This window comes from Accipiter gentilis, chromosome 15, assembly GCF_929443795.1.
Source record: "Accipiter gentilis chromosome 15, bAccGen1.1, whole genome shotgun sequence".
Taxonomy (NCBI): domain Eukaryota; kingdom Metazoa; phylum Chordata; class Aves; order Accipitriformes; family Accipitridae; genus Astur; species Astur gentilis.
This window is the reverse complement of record NC_064894.1, coordinates 26,923,422-26,945,427: the sequence shown is the minus strand read 5'-3', so window position 1 is coordinate 26,945,427 and position 22,006 is coordinate 26,923,422. Positions and strand designations below refer to the sequence as shown.

Genomic DNA, 22,006 nt, shown 5'->3' with positions numbered 1-22,006 from the left:
TTTTTTTAAATTGAATGGCTCAGAAAATTTGTGGTGGAAGGAACTGCACAAACTTTAATTATGTTGATAGAAAGACCAGAGACTAGGAAAAAAGTGTATTCAGTCTTTTTTGTGGACTGTTTTTAAGGAAATTAAGTTAATTACATCTTCACTGCTGTTTGTCATGTGCCTTTGTGTTTTCTCCAGGTGTATGCTAGACAAGTAGACATTAAGGTGGACTGAAAACTGGCTGAACTGCTGGACTTGAAGTGTTGTGGTCAGCAACATGAAGCCCAGTTGGAGGCCAGTCACTAATGGTGTACCCTAGAGGCTGACAGTGAGGACAATACTGTTTCTTTGTTAGTGACCTGGATGATGAGACAGGATGCGCACTCAGCAAATTTGTAGACAATACAAAGCTGGGACAAGTGATTGATAAAACAAATGGGTGTGCTGCTGTTCAGAGCTGGACAGGCTGGAGAAATGCTCCAACAGGAACCTCATGTGAAGTCCTGCATCTGGGGCAGCATAACAAGTACGTGGTTGGAATTGACTGGCTGGAACACAGCTTTGCAGAAAAGGCCCTGGGGTCCTGACAGGCGACGAGTTGAACATGAGCCAGCAATGCGTCTTTGTGGCAAAGAAGGCCAATGGCATAGTGGACTGCATTAGAAAGAATGTTGCCAGCAGCTCAAGGGCAGTGATCCCTCCCCTCTACTCGGCACTGGTGAGGCACATCTGGAGTGCTGGATCCTGTTCTGGGCTCCCCAGTATGAGAGACATGGACATACTGCAGCAAGTCCAGCAAAAGGCCACAAAGATGATTAAAGGACTGGACCATCTGTCATACTAGGAGAGACAGAGAGCTGGGACTGTTTAGCTTGGAGAAGAGAAGGCTCAGGGGGATCTTACAAATGTGTGTGTATACCAGATGGTAGGGAGTAAAGAAAAAAGAGTGGGCATATTCTTAGTGGTGTCGCATGAAAAGATGAGGCAATAGCCACAAACTAAAACATAAGAAATTCCACTTAAACATGAGAAAACACTTTGAGGATGGTCATATACTGGAGCAGGTTGCCCAGAGAGGTTGAGGAGTCTCCTTCCTTGGAGATATTCAAAACCCACTTGAGCAAGGCCCAGCACAGTCTTTTCTAGCTGACCCTGCTTTGAGCAGGGACCAGATGACCTCCACAGGGGCCTTCCAACCTCAGCCCTTCTGTGATTCTGTACACGTGCTGTTTCTGTAATAGTTAATAGGTTGAACCTTGAAGTTGTTGGTGTGAAATGACAAAACTAGTAGCCAGTACTGTGTAAATACTGAGAGGTAGCTAGGAATTATAAATGTTTTTCATTGTATGATAGATACCTGTAGGTTGCTGGAAAGTATCCCAGTGGGCCACTACAAACTTGTCCTAGATTCATCTCAGGCTGAGGTTTGAGAATAAACTTGGACTGTCAAGTGGTGTGATTTGAGCAAAAGTGACTGTGCTACCTTCTTTGCTTACTTCATGGTTTTGCTCCTATAACCTCAAGGAAAAAAAAAAAAGAAGAGTGGAAGTTTAGTGATCAGTCCTTAGTTTGAACATGAATTTTATTTTTTTGGTTAAAATCTGGATCGTTTTTTCCAGAGAAAGGGAAAGAAAATTACTTCAAGGTAGTCTGATATTTCTGGGGAAGTGGCTCAAATTCTTCTACAGTTATTAAAAATTCCATGAATAGACAAGTTTCTGTTCACAAAGTGATAGCTAAAATCATTTGGAAGGTATCATGTTGTGTCCCAGCCCAGAGACCTGAGGTTTTAAACCATGCTTGACTCCTGGCAGCAGACTGCATGACTTCTGAACTTGTGAACCCCGTCTTCCTGTTGTTGCTCAGCAGGTTGGTCTATAAAATGCAGTGCAGGTAATGTGCTCCTTTTGTTGAATCTTTGATTGCAGAGTGCTCTACAGCTGCAGATTTACCTGCTGGCATGCTTTTGATTTCTGTTACCTGTTTGGCTTGGTAATGGTTATTCCTGTTCCTGGATTTGGACGTACTGTAACATGAAGCTCCTCATTAGCTTCCAGAGAGCCTCTCATCTGTTGTCTGGTACAACTCTAGGAGAAAGGAAAAAAGCAACAGTGAATGATGGAATTGGGCACACTGGCCATTCTGTCCCTGTGCCAAGACATGCTCTGTATCTGTTCTTCAGGTGAGGACATCTCCTACCCCACAATTACTTGGAATGTGGCATGCCTCTTTCTGAGAATTAAATTTTAAGGTACAGGCTCTGTAATAATTTATAAATATCCTGAGCTGTAAATGCAAATGGATCTTTTCAACCAGTGGGATTTACAGGCAAATTCTTAAGAAGAGTTTATATTTTGCTGTGGTTCATACACAAATAAACAGAACACAGGAAGGATTGTAACTCAAGTAGTTAATGTGATATTTATCTGTACTTGGCAGTTCAGAAAGTAGAAATGGGTTATCAGCACCTCAGATTACAGGTACTTGAGGAGCATGTGTTTAGGAGCATGTGGAAAGCGTCTTTAGGTGTATGTGCCTCCGTGAGGCTTTATGCCTTATGTATTTGGTATTGAACATCAAGAAACAGGAAAGTACAAAATAAGTGGGTTTCCCCTGTTTAATTATCAGCTTAGATGTTAGTGAATAGCACTTGTCCTCTGACTTACCAAGACTTCTCTTTTATAGAAAATTAAGCGTAAATGTTTAGAAACAAGTGTGGAAGTGAAAAATGGTTGTTGTTTGTTTTCAGTCAAAGGTTGAAAGTTAGGTAGAAGTGGAAATCTGTTAATGTTCTGCTCCTGGAAATAAGTTATGCTGATCTTCATGGCATCATTCTCTAAATAATTAATTGTAAACAGAAGACATGAGAGATTACTTTGGAAAGCTTGTTGTTGTAATAAAAATAATTCAGTATTTGTTTTCAGAGTTTCTGAAGTACTAAATTTTACCTAGGCATAAATTGAGCTAATGCACCAAGACTGTTGAACAGCTAAAGGATTTTTTTGTAATAAATTTTCTGTGGAAGTATTTTTTGAGGAAAAATTTTCAAGTTCTTGCCCCCTGTAGATTTTATCTTGAAGGAAGACTGTTGTAGTTAGACCGGCTTTTCTGGGGAGATGGTGTTGTTAGGGGATGCAACTTTTACAGCTGCAGACCATATTTGTCTCTTACCTACTTACCATGTTATGCCTCTAATGCACTGGCCCAAGCATTTAAGAAGACTTGCAGTGAACCAGATAGCTGAAGAACAAGTGCCTGCCTTCTACCTCTTCTGTGATGTCTAAGGAATCCTGGCCTAAAGTTCTAGGCATGTTTCTGTTGTGCTGACGGCAATACAAGGACTGGATTGACAAAGCACCTGTATTTGCAGTGTTTCCATAAGGGAACAAAACTTTCTAGGTAAAGGGATTTTTATTATTACTATTAAAAGAAAAAAAACAAACAACCAGAGAGAGATGGGCATATGTAGGCTTTGGGGTTGGGATATTTTTGGTATGCATAACTGTCCTGGTTTCAGCTGGGATCGAGTTAATTTTCTTTCTAGTAGCTGGTATAGAGCTATGGTTTGGATTCAGTATGAGGATAATGCTGATAACACACTGATGCTTTCAGTTGTTGCTGAGTAGTGTTTAGACTAAGTCAAAGGTTTTTCAGCTTCTCGTGGCCAGCCAGCAAGAAGGCTGGAGGGGCACAAGAAGGTGGGAGGGGACACAGCCAGGATAGCTGATCCAAACTGGCCAAAGGGGTATTCCAGACCATGGGGCATCATGTCCAGTATATAAACTGGGGGGAGTTGGCCAGGCGGGGCAGATCATTGCTTGGGAACTAACTGGGCATCGGTCAGTGAGTGGTGAGCAATTGCATTGTGTATCACTTGTTTTGTATATTCCAATTCTTTTCTTGGTACTGTCATTTTATTGTTGTTATTATAATTATTATTTTCTTCCTTTCTGTTCTATTAAATTGTTCTTATCTCGACCCATGCGATTTACCTTTTTCCTTCCAATTCTCTCCCCCATCCCACTGGGTGGGGGGGAAGTGAGTGAGCGGCTGTGTGGTGCTTAGTTGCTGGCTGGGGTTAAACCGTGAAAATAACGTGTTTTTTTTTAAAGGGGGTTTTCAGATTTAGCAGTACCTTGGTTTTCCCCATTAAATGCTCTGAGCAGAGTTGTCTCTTGGTTACAGCTTGAGGAATAAAAAAGTCCTGTTGAAAATGCAACTTCACAGATTATTATAGGAAAAAATCTTCAGAGCTTGTGTTGTGGAGTTCAATGTCTGGCTAGCATTGCATGAGAAGGAATAAAATGCTATGTTATAATTGGCTGTCTACTTTGTAAGTAGTAATGCATTTGTAAGAATGTACTCTGTGATTGTGGACAGCTTTTCTGAAAGACTGTTTCAAATAACTTTGAAGTATTTTCCTGTATTACTATATTTTTATAATGTCCCATGGAGCAGAAACTTGCCCAGTAACCCCGAACTTTTCCTGGTTTTTAAATTGGTTATTTTATTTATTTTTTCTTAAATTGACTTTTCATTGATCATAATACATAGATTTTAAATGCTTATATATAACATACTTCTCATTATTTCGCATTATTTGGTCAACAGGAAGAAAAGGGGGAAAATTTAATGTAATACCCATTGTAATAAAAGTTATGAATATTCTGGACTATAGTAGAGGATACATTTCTACATAAAATTAATTCACAGTAATGCGTGAAGTTTTTTGATGTTTCTTGTCGATGTTGTGGACTAAACTTTTCTGTTTGCTTCTCACTGTATCTGTGGGGTGTGACTTGTGTCTAGAAAACCGTTGTTATGGTTTCCCAGTATATCTTATTTCTTCCGGCATCTAGCAGTTCTAATCTACCCACAGACAGCAAGGGTAGGTCAGGCTCACTGGTCCATGTATTCCAAATCATTAACAGGTTATGCACAAGCAATTCCTTGTTGGCACTGTAGCTGTGTAGTTTGTTAAATAGATGTGTAGCACTGACAAACTCTTGGGGTGTCTCTGGAGGCTCCAGACAGCACCAGTGCTCACAGGCAGCAGCACCCCAGTAACGCTGGGAACCTGACACTTCACCTGAACTAGGCTGAGTATAGTGCTCTGACCTAGGGACCCACATGTGAAGTCTAAAGTGAAGGTTTACCAGAGACAAAAGGTTGATGTTTGTATAAGGAGTGTAGTGATGGGGTTTTTTTCCTCATAGGTATCAGTTCCTTTTTCCATGTAAAATTAGAATGAATCACACACATTTTTTAAGATATTTTCTGTGCTGCAAAATATATTTGGCACTTAATACTAGTATTAAGGTGAATTACACTTTTCTAATTAGAAAAGCATTCTGTTATGACTAAATTGCTGGCAGGAGCAGATGACCAAGTGCAGCTGACCAGGCAAGACCTGGTCAGCTCTCCAAGTCATAACATCTGTTTGGAGTCAAAAATATTTCTCAGCCAAATAGTAAAACTTTAATCTTTCAGCCACAAACAGTGTTGAACACTGATTGTTGTTTGTATTCTATGTATGTAGTTCAAGACACCAGTGCTAATGGAGCAATAGACTTGCTTAACCTTACGACATAGAATATAACTAAACGCTTCAGTACTCTATTATTGGCATAAAAAAAGGTGGTGGTGGTTGTTACTAACTTACTCTGTTGTAGTTCTTCAGACCAAGGCATATAGTATTTCAGTAGATTCCTATTAATAATTAAGTTACTGTTTTGTATAAAGAGTATTAAGGCCTTTAGCTGGCAATCTCCATATTCTTGGAGAGAGTATGGTTCTGTCTGTACCTCTGGAATGATATGCTAACTGAAAATACAGTAAAGCACAATTTAAATTTTTTTTTTCTGTCATCTGGTTAAGAACTGCAATTTGTATGATGCATTTAGAGTGGGGCTGGAAAAATATGAGTTACTCAAATGAGCAGCTTATGCTTCTTGGTAATATGCAGTTGCACTGAAAAAGCTACTAGTATTTTTTAAAAACATTTACAAGCGTGCTTTGGAAATGGCTCATCCTCTAATTTAAAAATAGAGAGTGCAATACTTGTTTTATCTGCCCAACTCCCAAATTCTGCAACCTTGCTGCCTCTAAATTTTCAGAAGCTTACTTGACTAAGAAATATTTATTTTAGCTGGAACCTTAAATGTATTAATTTGTTCCAGTATACTTCAGTTTCTGCTTTCACTTCATTGAAATGCTGTTAGGTTGCTTTTGCTTCAGTTAGTACAGACTTTTTTCCTATGTCCCTATGCTAATACAGTGCCTTACATTCTCAAAGATAAAATCTGATATAGCTATTCCCTTACTTTAAAAATACTGAGATTTATAATAGAGTAATTTGATAGAGCTGGAATTCAGGCTGCTGAAGAACATATGTTGTAATACAACATTCAGTTGCATGCATTTTATTTATTTTTTACGTTTTTCCGTAAGACACCCATGTCCTTCATTTAGGGAATGAGTGGTGTTTCTAGGATTTGTAGTTGTTCAGTGCTTTTTGTATGGAGTAAGTGGATGATGAGAATTTAAAGATACCTTCTGAATCTGGCATTGCATATACGCTTATTTTTCACTTGGAATTTTCCGTGAGGGTCCCACTGCCAAATAATAATACCCTTGAAAATGCTATATGGTTTATACTTTCTGCAGATTACAGGGCTGCAAAAGCTGAGACTGGAACACTGCCTAAAGTGAGGAAGAACATTATGACACTTCTGTGCACGAAGACAGGAGTCAAGGGCTGTTTTGAGCATGGGATTTGATCAGTGTTCTGCAAATATTTGTAACAATCTGATCATAAGTGTGACTTTTTTTTTATGTAATACCTTTTTAACTACATTGTCTAGCTTCTCTAACCAAAATTAAGACCTCTTCATGCAAGATACTGCATGTACATTTTTAAATAAATAAAATAAAACCCGCAGTTTTCAAAGTATTTCTGATATGAGCGAAGAAGTTGAGCACTGGACACCATTTAAATGACAGGGAAACTAACCTTTGGGATCCAATGGCTGAGACTGTTTGTTGGTGACAGGAGGGAGGTGAAAGCTTTGTGGTCAGAAGTTACTGTTGGCATCATCAAAGACAATGAGAATACAAAAGGTTGAAATCTTGGGTGAAGGGCATTGCAATGATAGCTGTGATTCTGCTAGTGGAATTGCATGTGGTTTTGTTGTCATTTTTTGCAATGTATTGGAGGAGTTTTTTCGAGTCTCTGAACCATGAAGCTCTTTCGCAGTAGGAAAAAACTATTTTTTCTAGGAAGGAAGCCAAGTGTACCTGCTGCCTGCAGAGGTATTAGCAGTATTAAGAACAGCTACCAAACCCATGGAAGACCTATTTTTTTTTTTTCTCCTTTCATTAAATAACATGTATATATGTTAGAAAAATTGAATTAGAATAACGTAAATTAAACTGGTTTTTGTGATTATTTTTTTTTAGTTATTTTCTTGTTGTATAAAGATGAGTGAGGCTGTTTAGTTCTTTCCATCTGATACTGTTTCAGAACTTTTTTTTTTAATCTAAAGCCTTCCCTTTTAGGCACAGGTGACAGAATGGTGAATGTTTGTTATTTCAGACAATAAAATTTAGAATACAGTGCCTGGACTTTTGTTAAAAAGGTGCTTTTTTCCAGTAGTATTTACAGCAAAACCTTCAACAGCAAAATTATAGGTTAAAAAGTATAGAAAGATCATTCTACAAAATGTATAAGTTTGTAATGACTAATACAGTGTTTATGTAGTCACATTCACAAGAACATTTGGTGTCTTACTTGTATCATGAAAGCCTGCCAGATCGTCAAAGTAACTTTCAGAGTACCTAGGTGATTTTTCTTATGATATAACAGGTAACTCAAATGCCTTTTCTGTAATACAATATTATTTCATTTTTGTAGGTAATATATGCTTTGAACACTAAAAATGATGAACATGAAGCTGCTATCCAAGCCCTTAAGGATGCTCATGAAGAAGAAATTCAACAAATTCTTGCAGAGACCAGAGAGAAGATCTTGCAGTATAAAAGTAAAGTTGCAGAAGAAATGGATCTCAAGAGAAAGATCCAAGTTTTAGAAGAGTCACTGGAAGATCATAAAAAGATGAAACATCAGGCCTTGACAGAATTTGAAGCCTATAAGGATAGAGTTGAAGATATGCAGCTTTGTGCAGAAGCTCAGCATGTCCAACGTGTAGTGACCATGTCAAGAGAAGTAGAAGAGATCAGAAAGAAATTTGAGGAAAGGCTACGAAGTTTCATACAGTTGCAAGTGCAATATGAGAAGGACAAGCGTACTGCTCTGGAAGATTTGAGAGCTGCCCACAGGCTTGAGATTCAAGAACTTCTGAAGACTCAACAGAGTCAGAATGCTACTTTAAGTAAGGGGCAAGAAAAGCTAGAGGAATTGCATAGACTGGAGCTGGAAGACTTGAACAGTAAAGTTGAAGAGTTAAGGCTGGAAAGAAAAAAACTCATTGAGGACTATGAAGGCAAACTCAGCAAAGCACAGTCCTTCTATGAACATGAACTTGATTCTTTGAAAAGATCTCAGCTTTTTACAGCAGAAAGTCTGCATGCTTGCAAGGAAAAAGAAGTGGAGCTAAGGAAAGAATTTCAAAACCAGGAAAGTATTTTACGGAAGAATCTGGGAAAGCTTAAAACTGAATTGCAAATGGTCCAGGATGAAGCTGCCAGTCTACGGGAAAAATGCCAAAAACTTCAGGTGGCTCTTGGTACAGCAGAAAACAATGTTCAGGTAAGATCGATGATATGTTGTTCCCAAGACTGTGAATTTTCTTTCCCTATTTAGGCTGTCTTTCCATGAGGCTGGTAGGTTGAGGAGACTGGAACACGTAAACTTAATTTTCTGTCACTTGTACTTGATTATCTTCTACTTCTAATTTTTTTTTAATTTATGTATATTTAAAAATTTATTTTGTGTTTAATTTTTCCCAGACTGAATTAGTACTATTTTGTATTCGAGGAGAATCTAGAAGCCCCTACCCAGGCAAAAGTCTTGGTCTCCTTCCTTTCAGTTGTTCATGAACAGAACTTGATTGTTCTAGTTGTAGTACCCAAGCGTAGGGTACTCAATAGACTACTCAAAACTGTTGCCACTTAAAGAACAGACAAAAACCCAAACCAAACCCTGTTCTCCTCTCTCCAAAGAGGGGGAGGGGTGAGGGGAAGCTAAGCAATATCTTTGGATCAGGTCTTCACACAAACTCATCCCTCCCTCCCAAAAAAAAAAAGATTCAGACAGGGAAGGAGGATGTTGATGACTGGTACCATTTGAGATGTTACGCTGATGAACTTGAATACTTGCTAGAAAAGTTGTACAACCCCTTATCTAGACTGTAGAGTTTCTTGCAGAACTGTATTTGACAGGAATGTCATACAACTGACGCTAAATACAATGAATATTCTGTATTTAGTGCAGTCTTGCTTGTAGAGGTCATTACTGACTATCTTGCCTGAGGGTGTTGAGTGTTAAGAAAACTAAGTTTGTGGGAGGCAAGAAAAAAAGACAAATTTGTGAACGTTTTAACTTTTTTTTATAATAGTATCTTCAATGATGTTTTCACAAGCAGTAACTGAAACACTGTACATGTTTTCAGTGTGTACTGCTTTTGGCTGGGATAGAGCTAATTTTCTTCACAGTAGCTGGTATGGGGCTGTGTTTTGGATTTGTGCTGGAAACAGTGTTGGTAATGCAGAGATGTTTTCGTTCCTGCTGAGCAGGGCTTACCCAGAGCCAAGGGCTGTTCTGCTCCTCACCCCACCCCACCAGCGAGCAGGCTGGGGGGGCACAAGGGGTTGGAGGGGACACAGCCGGGACAGCTGACCCCGACTGACCCAAGGGACATCCCAGACCATGGGACGTCATGCTCTGTAATATAGAGCTGGGGGAAGAAGGAGGAGGCAGGGGGACGTTGGGAGCGATGGCGTTTGTCTTCCCAAGTCACCTTGATGATGGAGCCCTGCTGTCCTGGAGATGGCTGAACACCTGCCTGCCCATGGGAATTGTGAATGAATTCCTTGTTTTACTTTGCTTGCACGCATGGCTTTTGCTTTACCTATTAAACTGTCTTTATCTCAACCCATGAGTTTTCCCACTTTTATTCTTTAGATTCACTGTGGGAGAGTGAGCGAGCAGCTGTGTGGGGCTTAGTTGCCTACCACAGTTAAATCCCAACACAGTGTTATTTAGATACTGAAGTTTTTTGTCCTTAAATAAGGACAAGACATCTCAGAAATACAAAACCGAATTTTTTTGTTTGGAGAAAAATCAGACTGGATTTTTTTGTTTGGAAAAAAAATAAGACTGAGTATGCTGGGCTTGAAGGAAAATATTCTGTGAAATTCTGCTTGGGTTTTGGTAGCTGTGCTTAGGCCTCGAGAACAGTAATCTCTGTAGGTGAGTTTAAGTATCTTGTCTTTATGCATTTGTACTTACTCTCAAGTTTCAAAGCCAGAAGTACCTGAAATGTGATGGCCGTAGTAATTTTGGAAGCATCTTTGGGTAGAGCTGAGATGGGCTGTGACCTTTTCCCATTTACGATCTAATTCCAGCCCATCTTTTGGACTATCCTGCCTTCTTGTGTAAAGGCTACAGGGTATAGTGAAGGATGACTGCTACCTTTATCAGATGTTGAATTCAGAATACTTTCTTCTGGTTTCCCAAGGAGCCTTCCAAAAGTTCATTTCCAACTCAGTTCAGTTAACAAAGCAGAACTCTGGCCTTTCAATTGACTACATCAAGGAGGTCAGTTTCTAGTAAGCTGCAGTGAAGAGGAAACTCACTGTATATTGATCATTCCTGCAGTAAGGGAGTCCCTCTTGGTTGCAAAGATGAGGAAGAGTCTAGTACAGTATTCGCAGCAGACTGTAAAGTCAGGTCCTACTCTGATCATTGTGGATGAGGTGGTCAAAGGCATAATCTCACCACTTCCGGCATCTATGTCCCACTACACATCCTGTCCAGTATTTTCCCCAGTTTTATTTCCTGCTTTAGTTTCTAAAATGACACTGTACTATTCCAGTGACTCAAATGATGAGACATGAAGCTTTCTTTTTAAAACAGAACCAGATTCCCTTTTCCTTCCTGCATGGCTGGGAACACACATCATCATCACACTACCCCAGAGCTGCTCTCGTGAATCGGTACATCAGACTTAAAACATATTAAAAGTTTGATTTAACTAATTGCTTAGCTCTCATTTTATGTATATCCATGTGCAGCTTTATTTGTGTCAGTAATAAACGCAGTTGCAATTAAGGACATTGAAAACTGCTGTGAACATATAACATATTCTTCAATTTGAAGAACCCTGAGATACCAGAAACCAGGTTTCTCAAATTGGCCCTCAAATTCTGTGGATCATGTTACTGTTCTTATTTTTCATACACCTTTTTGAATATTGTCACATTTCTCTTTTGTATCCTTGTCATGCCGTATATCAAGTTTCTTGCAGTGCTTCAGTAATATGTTTGGAAAAACACATACAAAATAAATATGATGGTAATATTACAAGATTTCAGCATGTGTATGAATGAAACTTGTTTACTGAAAGGTCTTTTCTGTACATTTTAACCTAATGCTCATTTAAATTTAAACATGATAGTATACTATGATAACAGGCATTATACTGTGCTTCCTCTAGGTTCTTCAAAAACAGCTAGATGATGTGAAGGAGGAGGAGATGTCATTGTTAAGCAAACACAAAGAAGTGGAAAGTGAGCTAGCAGCTGCTAGAGAGCGCTTACAGCAGCAGGCCACTGATCTTGTTCTCAAAGCCAGTATGTATGATCTGGAAATGAACTTCATTCATTTATTCTCGCCTTTCCTTTTTCTGTTAACCTTGTGCAGGTTTAGAGTGCCTAAAGACTGTTCAATGCTGTCCATAGAAATTTCTGGCAAGCTTTGGGCTTTTTAACTGTTTTGATATTGTATGCATAGTACTTAAAACTCTTTTTTTTTTTTTTTGTACTTATTTGTCCAAATGTGCTGCTACTTATAGTGTGTACGTATCTTCAAGGCCTTGTAAATTCTTGCCTTAACTGCACTTGCACAGAATGCTTCTGCCATGTACCTGTCTGTCTGTTCTCCACACAGTGACTGAGACATGCTTCCTGTTTCTCCATCATTTTTAATTGCCATGTCCTTTTGCTGAGGCTGCAGTACTTTGCTTTACACCTACTGTCAGAAGACTTGCAGCTTATCAATTAATAAATCTGTTAGGGTTTTCTTTGTAGTTGTTTTCTCGATTTCTCTGTGCTCGTTGGCATATGGAAGGTCATAGAAAATGGTTTAAGACTTGGCTGTACACATGTGGGTTTTAACTTACTGGCATTGTCTCTCTAGCAAACTGCTTAGTGGTGGGGCATGGGCATGAGCCCAAGTACTTGAACTTGGTTGACTATACCATAAGCAGGACTGTAGGCTAGAAATAAGCCCTTGGCTTATCTTTGGCCTTGTTCAACTAGGCCAGTCGTAGAAATACCTGATTATTTTCCATACAAGTTAGCACAAGCCCAGGGGCCCTTCCCAAAAGTCAGTTTGGATAAGATCACCTTGTTTTGAAGGCTGGGATGTTGCCAGACTGTGCCAGTCAGCCTTCGGGCCAGAAAATACTTCACAGTGTTAACTTGCTACTACTGTAATAGTTTACTGTTTATACTATATACTATATATAATACCATATTTACTGTAATAGTTTACTATTACAGATGGCTCAAACTCAGTATGTGGCCTATATCAAGGCTTTATTTCTGTCCTTTAAGTAATTAAGCAGTTCCTACAGATGGACTGAGTGCGTGCTCCCTAGGAATGCTTCGCACCTAGGACAAGTGGCATAGATGAGCTAGCTAAGGTAAAGGCTAGGAATAGTCTAGGCTATATGTTCGGACAAGATAAAGGCCAGCAGGGACCCAAGACTGCAAGGTCCTACTGCATGTAAATAGCTAAAAGGAATAGGCTTCCTGCTAAGAGCATCTGAAATGGGAACCTGACCCTTCAAAAAGTGATGTTTGAGGCACTCAGAAAAATTCATGACCTGAGGCTTGGGAAAAGAAGCCTGTTCCTGTACACTCCTTGACCATTACTGTTTGTTTCCCTAGGTAGAAGCATGGGTAGGGTTCAGCAGCCAGCCCCAGATTTAGTGGAAACTGGAATATCCAGGCTGTTTTTTTTTTTGCTGTGCAACAAGAACCAGGAGCCCTGTTTACAGTTGTGCCAGCCAAGCAATTAGTGTGATAAAATTGATTACCAGCCTCTTTGGAAAGGGTTTCTGACACTGGCCCACTGCCATCTCCTTTGAATTTCAGCTCACACTTGGAAGTCAAAAATCCTGCCCCAAAGAAACTAAATTCTTATACTTAATCACCATATAAAACACTTACTTGTATTGCAGTTTGAGAATGCTGTATTAAGTCTATTATGGGAAATTAATATATTATTCTTCCCATTTATCCTAGGATTCCAAATTTGAAAGGAAACTGCTGCGTTTCATACCTTATGTGTAGAATATGAGGAATGGGAAACCTCTACTGTGTGTTGGTATTGCTAGGACAAAAGCTCTAGATCAGTGTGTGTGTGTGCTTACAATAAAATATGCATGTGCATAATACTTCCTGACAAACCTGAAATTCTTGTACAATTATTCTTCTTGTTACATTCTAAAATCTGGGTTTGCAAATACATTTCTTAAACAGCTGAACTTTTGAAACAAGGTAGTTTTTGAAATGTTACAGAATTTAAGTGTACCTGTTATCTTAAGATTTTTTTCTTCAGTTTTTAGTATTATCAAACAAAAATGCCAAAATGACTCTTAGAATTCTTCAGGGCTTAGTACAATTAGAGGTGTGCATTGTTTATAAAAATAATACTAATTTTGAAGCATTTTTCATGGCCAAATTCCATTATGTATCCCACTGTCCTTCACATCAGTGTCCACAGGCAACAAAGGCTAAAACAGTTTCCTTTGTGGCTTATGTCTTGCTTTAACCTCAGAGGAAGTGAATCTGGAGGCTCGGTGGTTTTGTCTTGTGAGAAACAGTGACACACAGTCCACTTGCTTAGCTATTTCTCAGTAATTTAAATTTAAAAGCAATGCTCTGTTTTTAAAACTCAACTAATCTGTTATTTTTGAAGGTTACGATAAAATGGTGTGGGGGAGAAGTGTCTCCTAGAATTTGTGACTACAAAAATAATAAATTTATTCCGTGTAAATAATACAGTTTCTTATTTGGATGCTTTCTTTATGTGAAACTGTTAAGAATCTCTCTATAATTCTTGAAAGTCTGTTTAGTTACCACTTCATTTTATTATATGCTAATTTTTAAAAGGCATATTTCAAACATGTCTAGGTCATGCAATGTATGAGAGGGAGAATGGGTATGACTGTATGATGCTCTAGAAAGATGTTAAAGTAATGGGAGAATATCCCCTCTGGTTCAGTTGAACAAATTTAGGAGCATCCTCTCAGTTGTTCAACTGAACAAACCTAGGAGCATCTTCTTTTCAAAATAGCCTGCTACTCCCTCCTACACCTTTCCCAGAATAACAGGAGTTTCACTGCTTTAGTCAGTTACCTACTAGTAGTATTTTCAATAATAAGGATATAAAATCAGAAGAACAAGGGCAAAAACTTCGGAAGTCATAAATCTTTTTCCACTCTGATGTGAAGGACAGATAATTACACTGTCTAGCTTTGTAGATTATTTTTTTTTAATAAATTAAAAGCAAGCCTCTAACCTGCAAGTATTTGGATCATACTTTACTGTAGAGAGAATTAGTTCTGTTACATCTTGTAGTCATACCCCTATAGCAAAATAAACAAAGTGCAATTCCAGAAGTTTTACATAGCTTTAGCTGCTATACCTAGCAAGCTGGTTAAATTATGAGTTTGATAAAACAGTAACATCTTTACCATTAGACTTCAATGTTCTGCTTTCTGTTGTGTAGCTTATCGTGGGGTAAAAATGTGTGGGTTTAGGTGGGCTAAGTTCTTCAAGATAGACTGTCTGTGTTCATACTATTGCCTACTTCTGCTCTTTCTTGGAGTCAATATGCAACTCTGAACCAGGAAATGTGAAACTAAAGGAGCCCCAGCACAAAGCACTCTACTGTTGTTGGACATTTGACAAGAAAATTAAAAAAGGGAGAAGTGGAGGGGAGGGTAAGCATTGCAGTGAAGATAATGGAGATCCATATGAAAAATTCCTCTAGAGTTGCACTTCTAGAAATCACTGAAGTATGAATGTGTACTTCAATTATGTGAGACCAATGCTGTGAGGTTTTAAAAAGCTGTTTTGTTTTTAGGTCACATTGGAATGCTTCAAGCTACTCAAATGACTCAAGAAGTTACAATCAGAGATTTGGAATCAGAAAAGTCTAGATTAAAGGAAAAATTATCCCAACTGGAAGAGGAAAGAAACTTACTACAAAGCAAAACACAAAGTCTGGATGAGCGACAAAGGCAGCAAATCCTGGCCTTAGAGAAGGTTAAACAGTTTATTGGATTTAGTTGAATAAAAACAAAATACTTGGAATTCTCAGGGAAAAAAATTGATTATGTTTTAATTTTTGTTTGATATGACTGGACCAGGACCAGTAGTAGTGTGTTCCAAGTATATCTTGTCTAGCAACATACAATGACTAATGTAGAGTGTAAAGTGAGAGTAGAGGGAAGTCAGACTGCTTTGGACATCTAGCAATTTCATTTAATTTATGACCTTGTGTGTAGATGCTTAGTATTTAAAGTGTCTCATTAAGGAGAAAGGTGAAATGGTTAAAGAACAATTAAAAAAAAGCCATTCTCTGAAAATGTGCTGAACACATTAGAAAATACTGAACTGAAATTTTCTATGGGCTTGATACCTCATTGCTGTTTCCCCAGATTAAATAGAGCAAAAAAGTTAGATTTTAATATAGCTATATTTCTTTGCATGGATATATTGAAACTACCTTTTTGGTTATTGAATTATTTTGTGAGTGCTTTTTGTTTGCTCAGTTTCTTTTGTATGGAAGTTAATTTTTGTAGGTTTATGTCATCAGTAATGTTTTTGTATTTTTTTTTTTCCTTCTACTGTTCAGATTTTACCACTTAATAGAAATATCTTTTTTTTTTTTTCTCTGTCTCTTTTAGAAAGTAAATGAAGCAAGGGAGACACAACGTGAATATTATGAGAAGGAGCTGGTAAAATTGCAAGCAAGATTGGAAGGAGAGGCTGCACAGTTAAAGGAGGCTCATTCCAAGACCTTAGAAGAATTGGCGTGGAAACACCATACTGCAATTGAGGCTGCGCACAGCAATGCTAATAAGGATAAGAAAAAACTGCAGATGGTACGTTTGTGTTTTCTTAATAATCAAACATATTATGAAAAGCAAGTGTTACAGTTTGAACCTTGTACTGCGTGGGTTTGTTGTATGGCAAGTTTTATTTGGAGTTACCTGCAGATCAGCTGTGCCTCTCTGAAGAAACTGCTCAACCTTTATTAAAATAACATATATCTTTCCCCCCCAAAAAGAGCACTTGTACTGTCACTTGTCTGCATGCAGAAGAGAAATTCTCAACTAATACAGCTTTCTTTTTGAGTACAGTATGTGTGTTTTTCCAGGTGTTGTGACCCATATTCAGAAAGGTTAGTATATCACTCAAGATCAGTTCTTCTGAAGGAGATGAAAGATTATGTTACTCTAATATTTATTTAAAATTTTCATAAACAGTCCAGAAGTACAAAAAGATTAGTACTTGACTATATGTATACTCAGAAGACAACAATAGCTCTTCCTAACTTACATCATAAAATTATGCTAACTGTGTATTGACTATTCATTTACCTTTGACTGGAATCCTGAAACTGAAAGGCTTTGTTTCACAAAATTGGCCTTTTCTTTGTTGGAATAAATGAGAGGACCACTTTTGGATTATTATTTCCTAATCTGATTGTATTTACATTATACACAAATTTTGCCTTATACAGTAAACCAGGCTAAATACTGTTTAATTTAAGGCTCTGTTATGCTCTTCTGGTGTGTTCACAGGAAATATACCAAGAAACACAGTTGTAGTTAATGATGTGCATCTTAAGACTTTTTTTTTTTAGTAAATCATTTTACTAGTGTGTTGCTTCTTAGTTCTAATTTGAATAAACCCAAAGAATTTTTTTTTTCATGTCTGCTAGTAATGGAAGTAGTTCTCAGAGACATACATGCATCTGATCTTTTAGGTTTACTTTCTTTGTAACTTCAAATAGGCCTGTTATTAAAACAATGTCTCTTAAGGGTTTGTGGGAATATTTTTCTTTTACTTCAGTAAGATCTATGGTTCGTTTTGTTTTGTTTTCTTTTGTTTGTTATTAAAATAATGTCAAGAATAAAACAAAGGATATCATAAAATGTTCTTAAATCATTAGTTAAAATAGAGAACAGCTCTATAAATGTGAGAAATCTGAAACTTGATTTTAGCAAGGGAAAATTAACTATGAAAATATGTCAGGGTCAAGATCTCAGTAAATCTTAATTGGTACACTGTCTCCTCTGTCAAACCTGTCTCACTGAGCACATGTTGTGTTGTTTGAGTAATTCAAGGAAGAATCAGTCAGTCTCAAATGTGGAGAAGAGTTGAATGTATTATGAGGAAGAAGCACGGTAAAAGGAGCCTTGGGGTAGAGGACATGAGGATTTATTAGGACTGGAAGACTGGGAAGGGCATCTTGGGGTTTGGAAATCTTTGGAAAAAATGGAACAGAAGAGAATTCTAAAGAATGAGAATAGGACTCAAGAAATGGCTTAAAAATATCTCTCTGCTTCAATTCTTCCATCTATAAAATGAGCTGTAAAAATGGCATCAGTTCATAGGAGGATTATGAAAATAGAGCTGCTAATAATTTTGCAGTACTGCACAGCTGTACTGACAAGTATCATAAAAGAACTAATTAGTTATCAGAATAGGGTGTGAATAGCGCTAGTGAAATTTTGCAGCAGGCAGATTTCATAGTGCGAACAAGAAGAATTGAGCAAGTCTCACTTAGCAAGCATCATTTGTCCCACATAGTCGTTGATCTGGGACCAGTGAAGAAAACATGCACTTGTTGAGTTACGTTGTATAGCAGTGTTATTATTGAAAGCGTAACCCTCTGTTTTGTCACTTTGTCCAACTGCTACCATGAACAAAGAGACTGAGCAAGCAGTTCATACACGAATTATTTATTGCCAATTGCACACCCTAATGGAGTGCTAGAACTTAGAAGCTGCTAAGCTTAATGTGCTTACCACCCCCAGCAAAACACTTGAGGAGTCTGGTTTTGGATGAGGATGGGTTGGCCCCTGTTGCTTCTGGGAATGAGCTGGATGACACCAAGTCGCTGTCTTCCAGCTGCCTGGTTTTACACATTTTCATGACAGTCTTTTTCCTCTTGAATTCCTGAGCGCTTAACTCTCCTTGTTTCCGCAGTCTTACCAATGCCTGCAGTTGTACTTTTTGTTTCATGCATGGCTCTGGTCTATGTATTTTCATAGCTGTTTCTGAAATGTTATTGATTTCTCAGAAATCTGAGCTGAGGGCTACACAGAGGCACTGAATCGGTGCTAAGCCTTGTGTTGCAGCTGAACCCCTAGGAGGGAGTTAAGGAAGGAGCCTCTCTATCTGCATAGAAAACCTTGAAGTCTTGTATTACCTGGTTCTGGAGCACCTTGCTTGGCAACCTTAATCTTCTTCAGGCAGGCTTTGTCGTATAATATATTATATATAAATATATATAACAAAATATATGAAATATATAATATGACATATATAATAAAGGTCTTAATTTTAACATGTTTCATGTTAAGTATTTTGTGACAGAAATTGTTCTTCTGAAAATATATTCCAAATATTTCCTTAAAAAAAGAAAAAAGTTTCTAACAAATGCATATACAACATAGGCTCATGTAAGAGAGACATAATTCATCCAACAGAGTTATTTTCAGAATTTGGCTATTACTCCACAGAGATTGAATGAAAACAGAGGTGTTACTTGTTTCTTTCCATATAGTTGAACTTGAAGGCTAATCGTTGATTTCTTTTGGTTCTACATAAATTTTATAGATATGGTGTGGGGCTTTTTCTCGTTTATTGTAACAGCCTGAAAAAATTCCCAAAGCTCAGTCTGGATTTTAAGATTTACTATTTTCTATGAGGATTATGTGTAGGAGATAAATGGGTGAAGGCTGAAGGATAAGCATATTATCAGTTTAATTTTATAAAAAGTGAAAACTTCTGCATTCTGTCAGCTCAGATTGAAAAACTGTGAAAGTAGATATAGTTTTAATGATTTTGATAATTAAGTGCAAACTGAAACTAGTGACTGAGAGGAAAGTCCTGTTTGTCTTTATTTTGTGATTCATCAAGGATGTTAGATTAGAAAATTAACTGAAAAATTAAGACATCCATTGTAAAAGGAAATAAATGTTCATGTTTTAACACTTTAAGGAAAGGACAATTCTTCAATATTTATGCCAGGAAGAATAATTTTCATGTGGTATACCTGTACTTTGCGATGACTGTATGGCAAGTATTTAATATTTCTTCTATCCTTCTTATTTCTGAAGGAGTTGGAGCAGCAGTTTGAGAAGGAGAAACTGCATTTGGAGGACGATAAGAATCAGCTCCGACAGCAGCTGGAAAATCTCAAGGAAGAGCTGACAACAAAACTGACTTCTGCCAATCAGGAGGCAAGGGTTAACTTAATTGTATCAGCTAACAGTCCTGTGCACTAGACCACATTTCATCAATAATGATCTTGTGCTTAGAGTCTAGTACAAAGCTAGGACTACACTGTTCAGTCTGTTTAGTGCCTTATTTGTGTTTAAAGTGGAGTATTCTTCAAACATGGTAAGTTACTTGACTGATTCTGAGCACTGGTTTTATTGTCCTTTACAAAATTAACAAAAATCAGCAAAAGAGATTGAGGTACAAAACAGTGATGTAAACAGCCTTTCTTGTTTTAACTCTGCTTGTCTTCTTATTAGGTATGCAGACCTCTACACAAAATATGTCAGGAGACAGAGGGGAAAATTAACTGTATTTAAACTCATATTTGGTTACAATTAACATATTGTAAATTGTCAGCTTCCTGACTTGCAGATGATCTTCATATATTTCCATCAAAAAATTACATGAAATACTTACTTCTAGTAAGACCCAAGTTATTTGCAATGTTTTGATATACGCAATCAATGTTAAGTGTATCATATCTCAATACACTTTTAATTTTTTGAGCTTGAAATCCCTACCGTTTCATAATAAAATATTTTTAAACTAGAAATATATTCTACTGATCTCAAAACCATCAATCCATTTTTGTCTGGAACTTTTGCCTTGTTTCAAGAGGTCATACGTATTATTTCAGTGTGTGTTTTGACAGACTTAAGCATGAATTCAAGTACTTTTTTTGCAGCAGTACTCTTCATACCATTTTCTATACCATAAGAGTTCTGGAGGTGGCAGGTGTTTGCTTCTGGTGGCTTGCAACTTGTATGAACGTTGAACTCACTTCAGAATGAAACTGCTTGTTTTTAATAAGTGGGAAAGTTTGCCCTTCTGGAAGTATATATTAAATTATTATTATAATATTAAAGGATATATTCTTGTATGTTAAAATATTATGTATTGGTATATTATTAATATTTCAGTGCATTACTATATTAATATACATGTTAATGTATTAAATCATACTTTCAGAATATATATTCTGAAAATATATATTAATATATACTTTTGGAGTAGTACTTACCATAGGTATATACACACTGGATAATATATACTACCAGCAGAGTTGAACCTACCATCTTTAGAGCTCAGCAGCACTGCTGATCAATCAGTCGTAAGTATCTGTTAAAGAGGAGACTGGACTTCCTTCTGGTAGTTGTGAGTGCCTTTGCTGGTACTTCAGACCTTGGAGAAGGTGCAAATTGAAGCTGGAACTGCTCTTGCTCCCTTAACAGTATGCTTACCTACATTCAAATTGATGAAATATGATGGTTTTGTTATATATGGTAAGAAAACCATACATGGGTTTATTCTTCCTTTCAAAATTACAGAAAGTTTTGTTATTTCTTTTTAGCATTAACTTCTCTGTTGTATGTTAACTTTCCATATTGCTGGATTAGATCTGAGGAGAGCGCTATTGTCGTTCCATTGTTATTTAACACTGTAGGTTTTAATTTAGTTACTCTTTATCAACTTCTCTTGGGTTCATGAGTAATCAACTTGCTCCTTCTTTGAAGGAAATAATTTCAAATGTTTTAAGAATGAATTTTCATTATCTAACTACTATAGAGTTCAGGCTTTGAAAATTCATCAGCACACTGAATTAAGAAAAGCTAAGGAATAGATAACTCTAACATAAACTAAAATAGGGAATTGGGGACAGCTGCTATTTAGTAATGGATCTTGTATACATTCTTATGCCAGCATAAATGTAGTACTGTATTTTGCATATAGAGAGAATGAGAAAAAGCATACAGGCAATAAATTTGGGGTGGTCTGTAAATCTACTCCATGTAGTACAGAGGCAATTAGTTTTATTTTATTACTATGTTTATCTTAAGCACAAGACAAGTGCTTCACTTGCAGCCACAGCTTACTCCTAGATCTCTGTTAACAACTGACAACAGTTCCTCAATGTCTTCACTGACCTGGAAGAAACTTCCCTGTGAAATGTCTGGCACATCTTTAACTTAGCCCTTACATTTCTAGTGCTACTTCTTTTTTTGTTTGTTTTTAAGTTACAGACTTAATTTAACAGTAGGCATATATTTATTATGTTCTGTGGATGTTAGCTTAGTTCTAGCTTCCCTGCTGAGAAAGCTGGTTTTGAATCTATGCCATCCTCTTTTCTTTTTGACAGACTTTTTGGTAGCAGTTATTGTAGCTAAAGGATGCTCCTAGTACCAAGCTATTTAAGAACAGTGTAATCTTAAATACTTGCCAGATATTTTTTTTTTTTAGAGTTCTGGTT

At 37.3% G+C, this 22,006-nt stretch overlaps 1 protein-coding gene across 6 annotated transcripts in view; it reads left to right on the top strand.

Annotated features, from left to right (window-relative positions):
• The window catches only part of FAM184A (family with sequence similarity 184 member A), a 73,635-nt gene that overhangs the window by 15,406 nt on the left and 36,223 nt on the right, over window positions 1-22,006 (top strand). For all 6 annotated transcript variants that reach the window (XR_007508197.1, XR_007508196.1, XM_049817806.1 and 3 more), the window contains exons 2-6: window positions 7,901-8,755; window positions 11,664-11,799; window positions 15,323-15,504; window positions 16,149-16,346; window positions 19,596-19,718. Coding sequence is in view for 4 of the 6 variants with exons in the window: in XM_049817806.1 (XP_049673763.1) it covers window positions 7,901-8,755; window positions 11,664-11,799; window positions 15,323-15,504; window positions 16,149-16,346; window positions 19,596-19,718 (1,494 nt within the window). In the remaining 2 variants the exon portion in view is untranslated. The remainder of the gene's footprint in view (window positions 1-7,900; window positions 8,756-11,663; window positions 11,800-15,322; window positions 15,505-16,148; window positions 16,347-19,595; window positions 19,719-22,006) is intronic.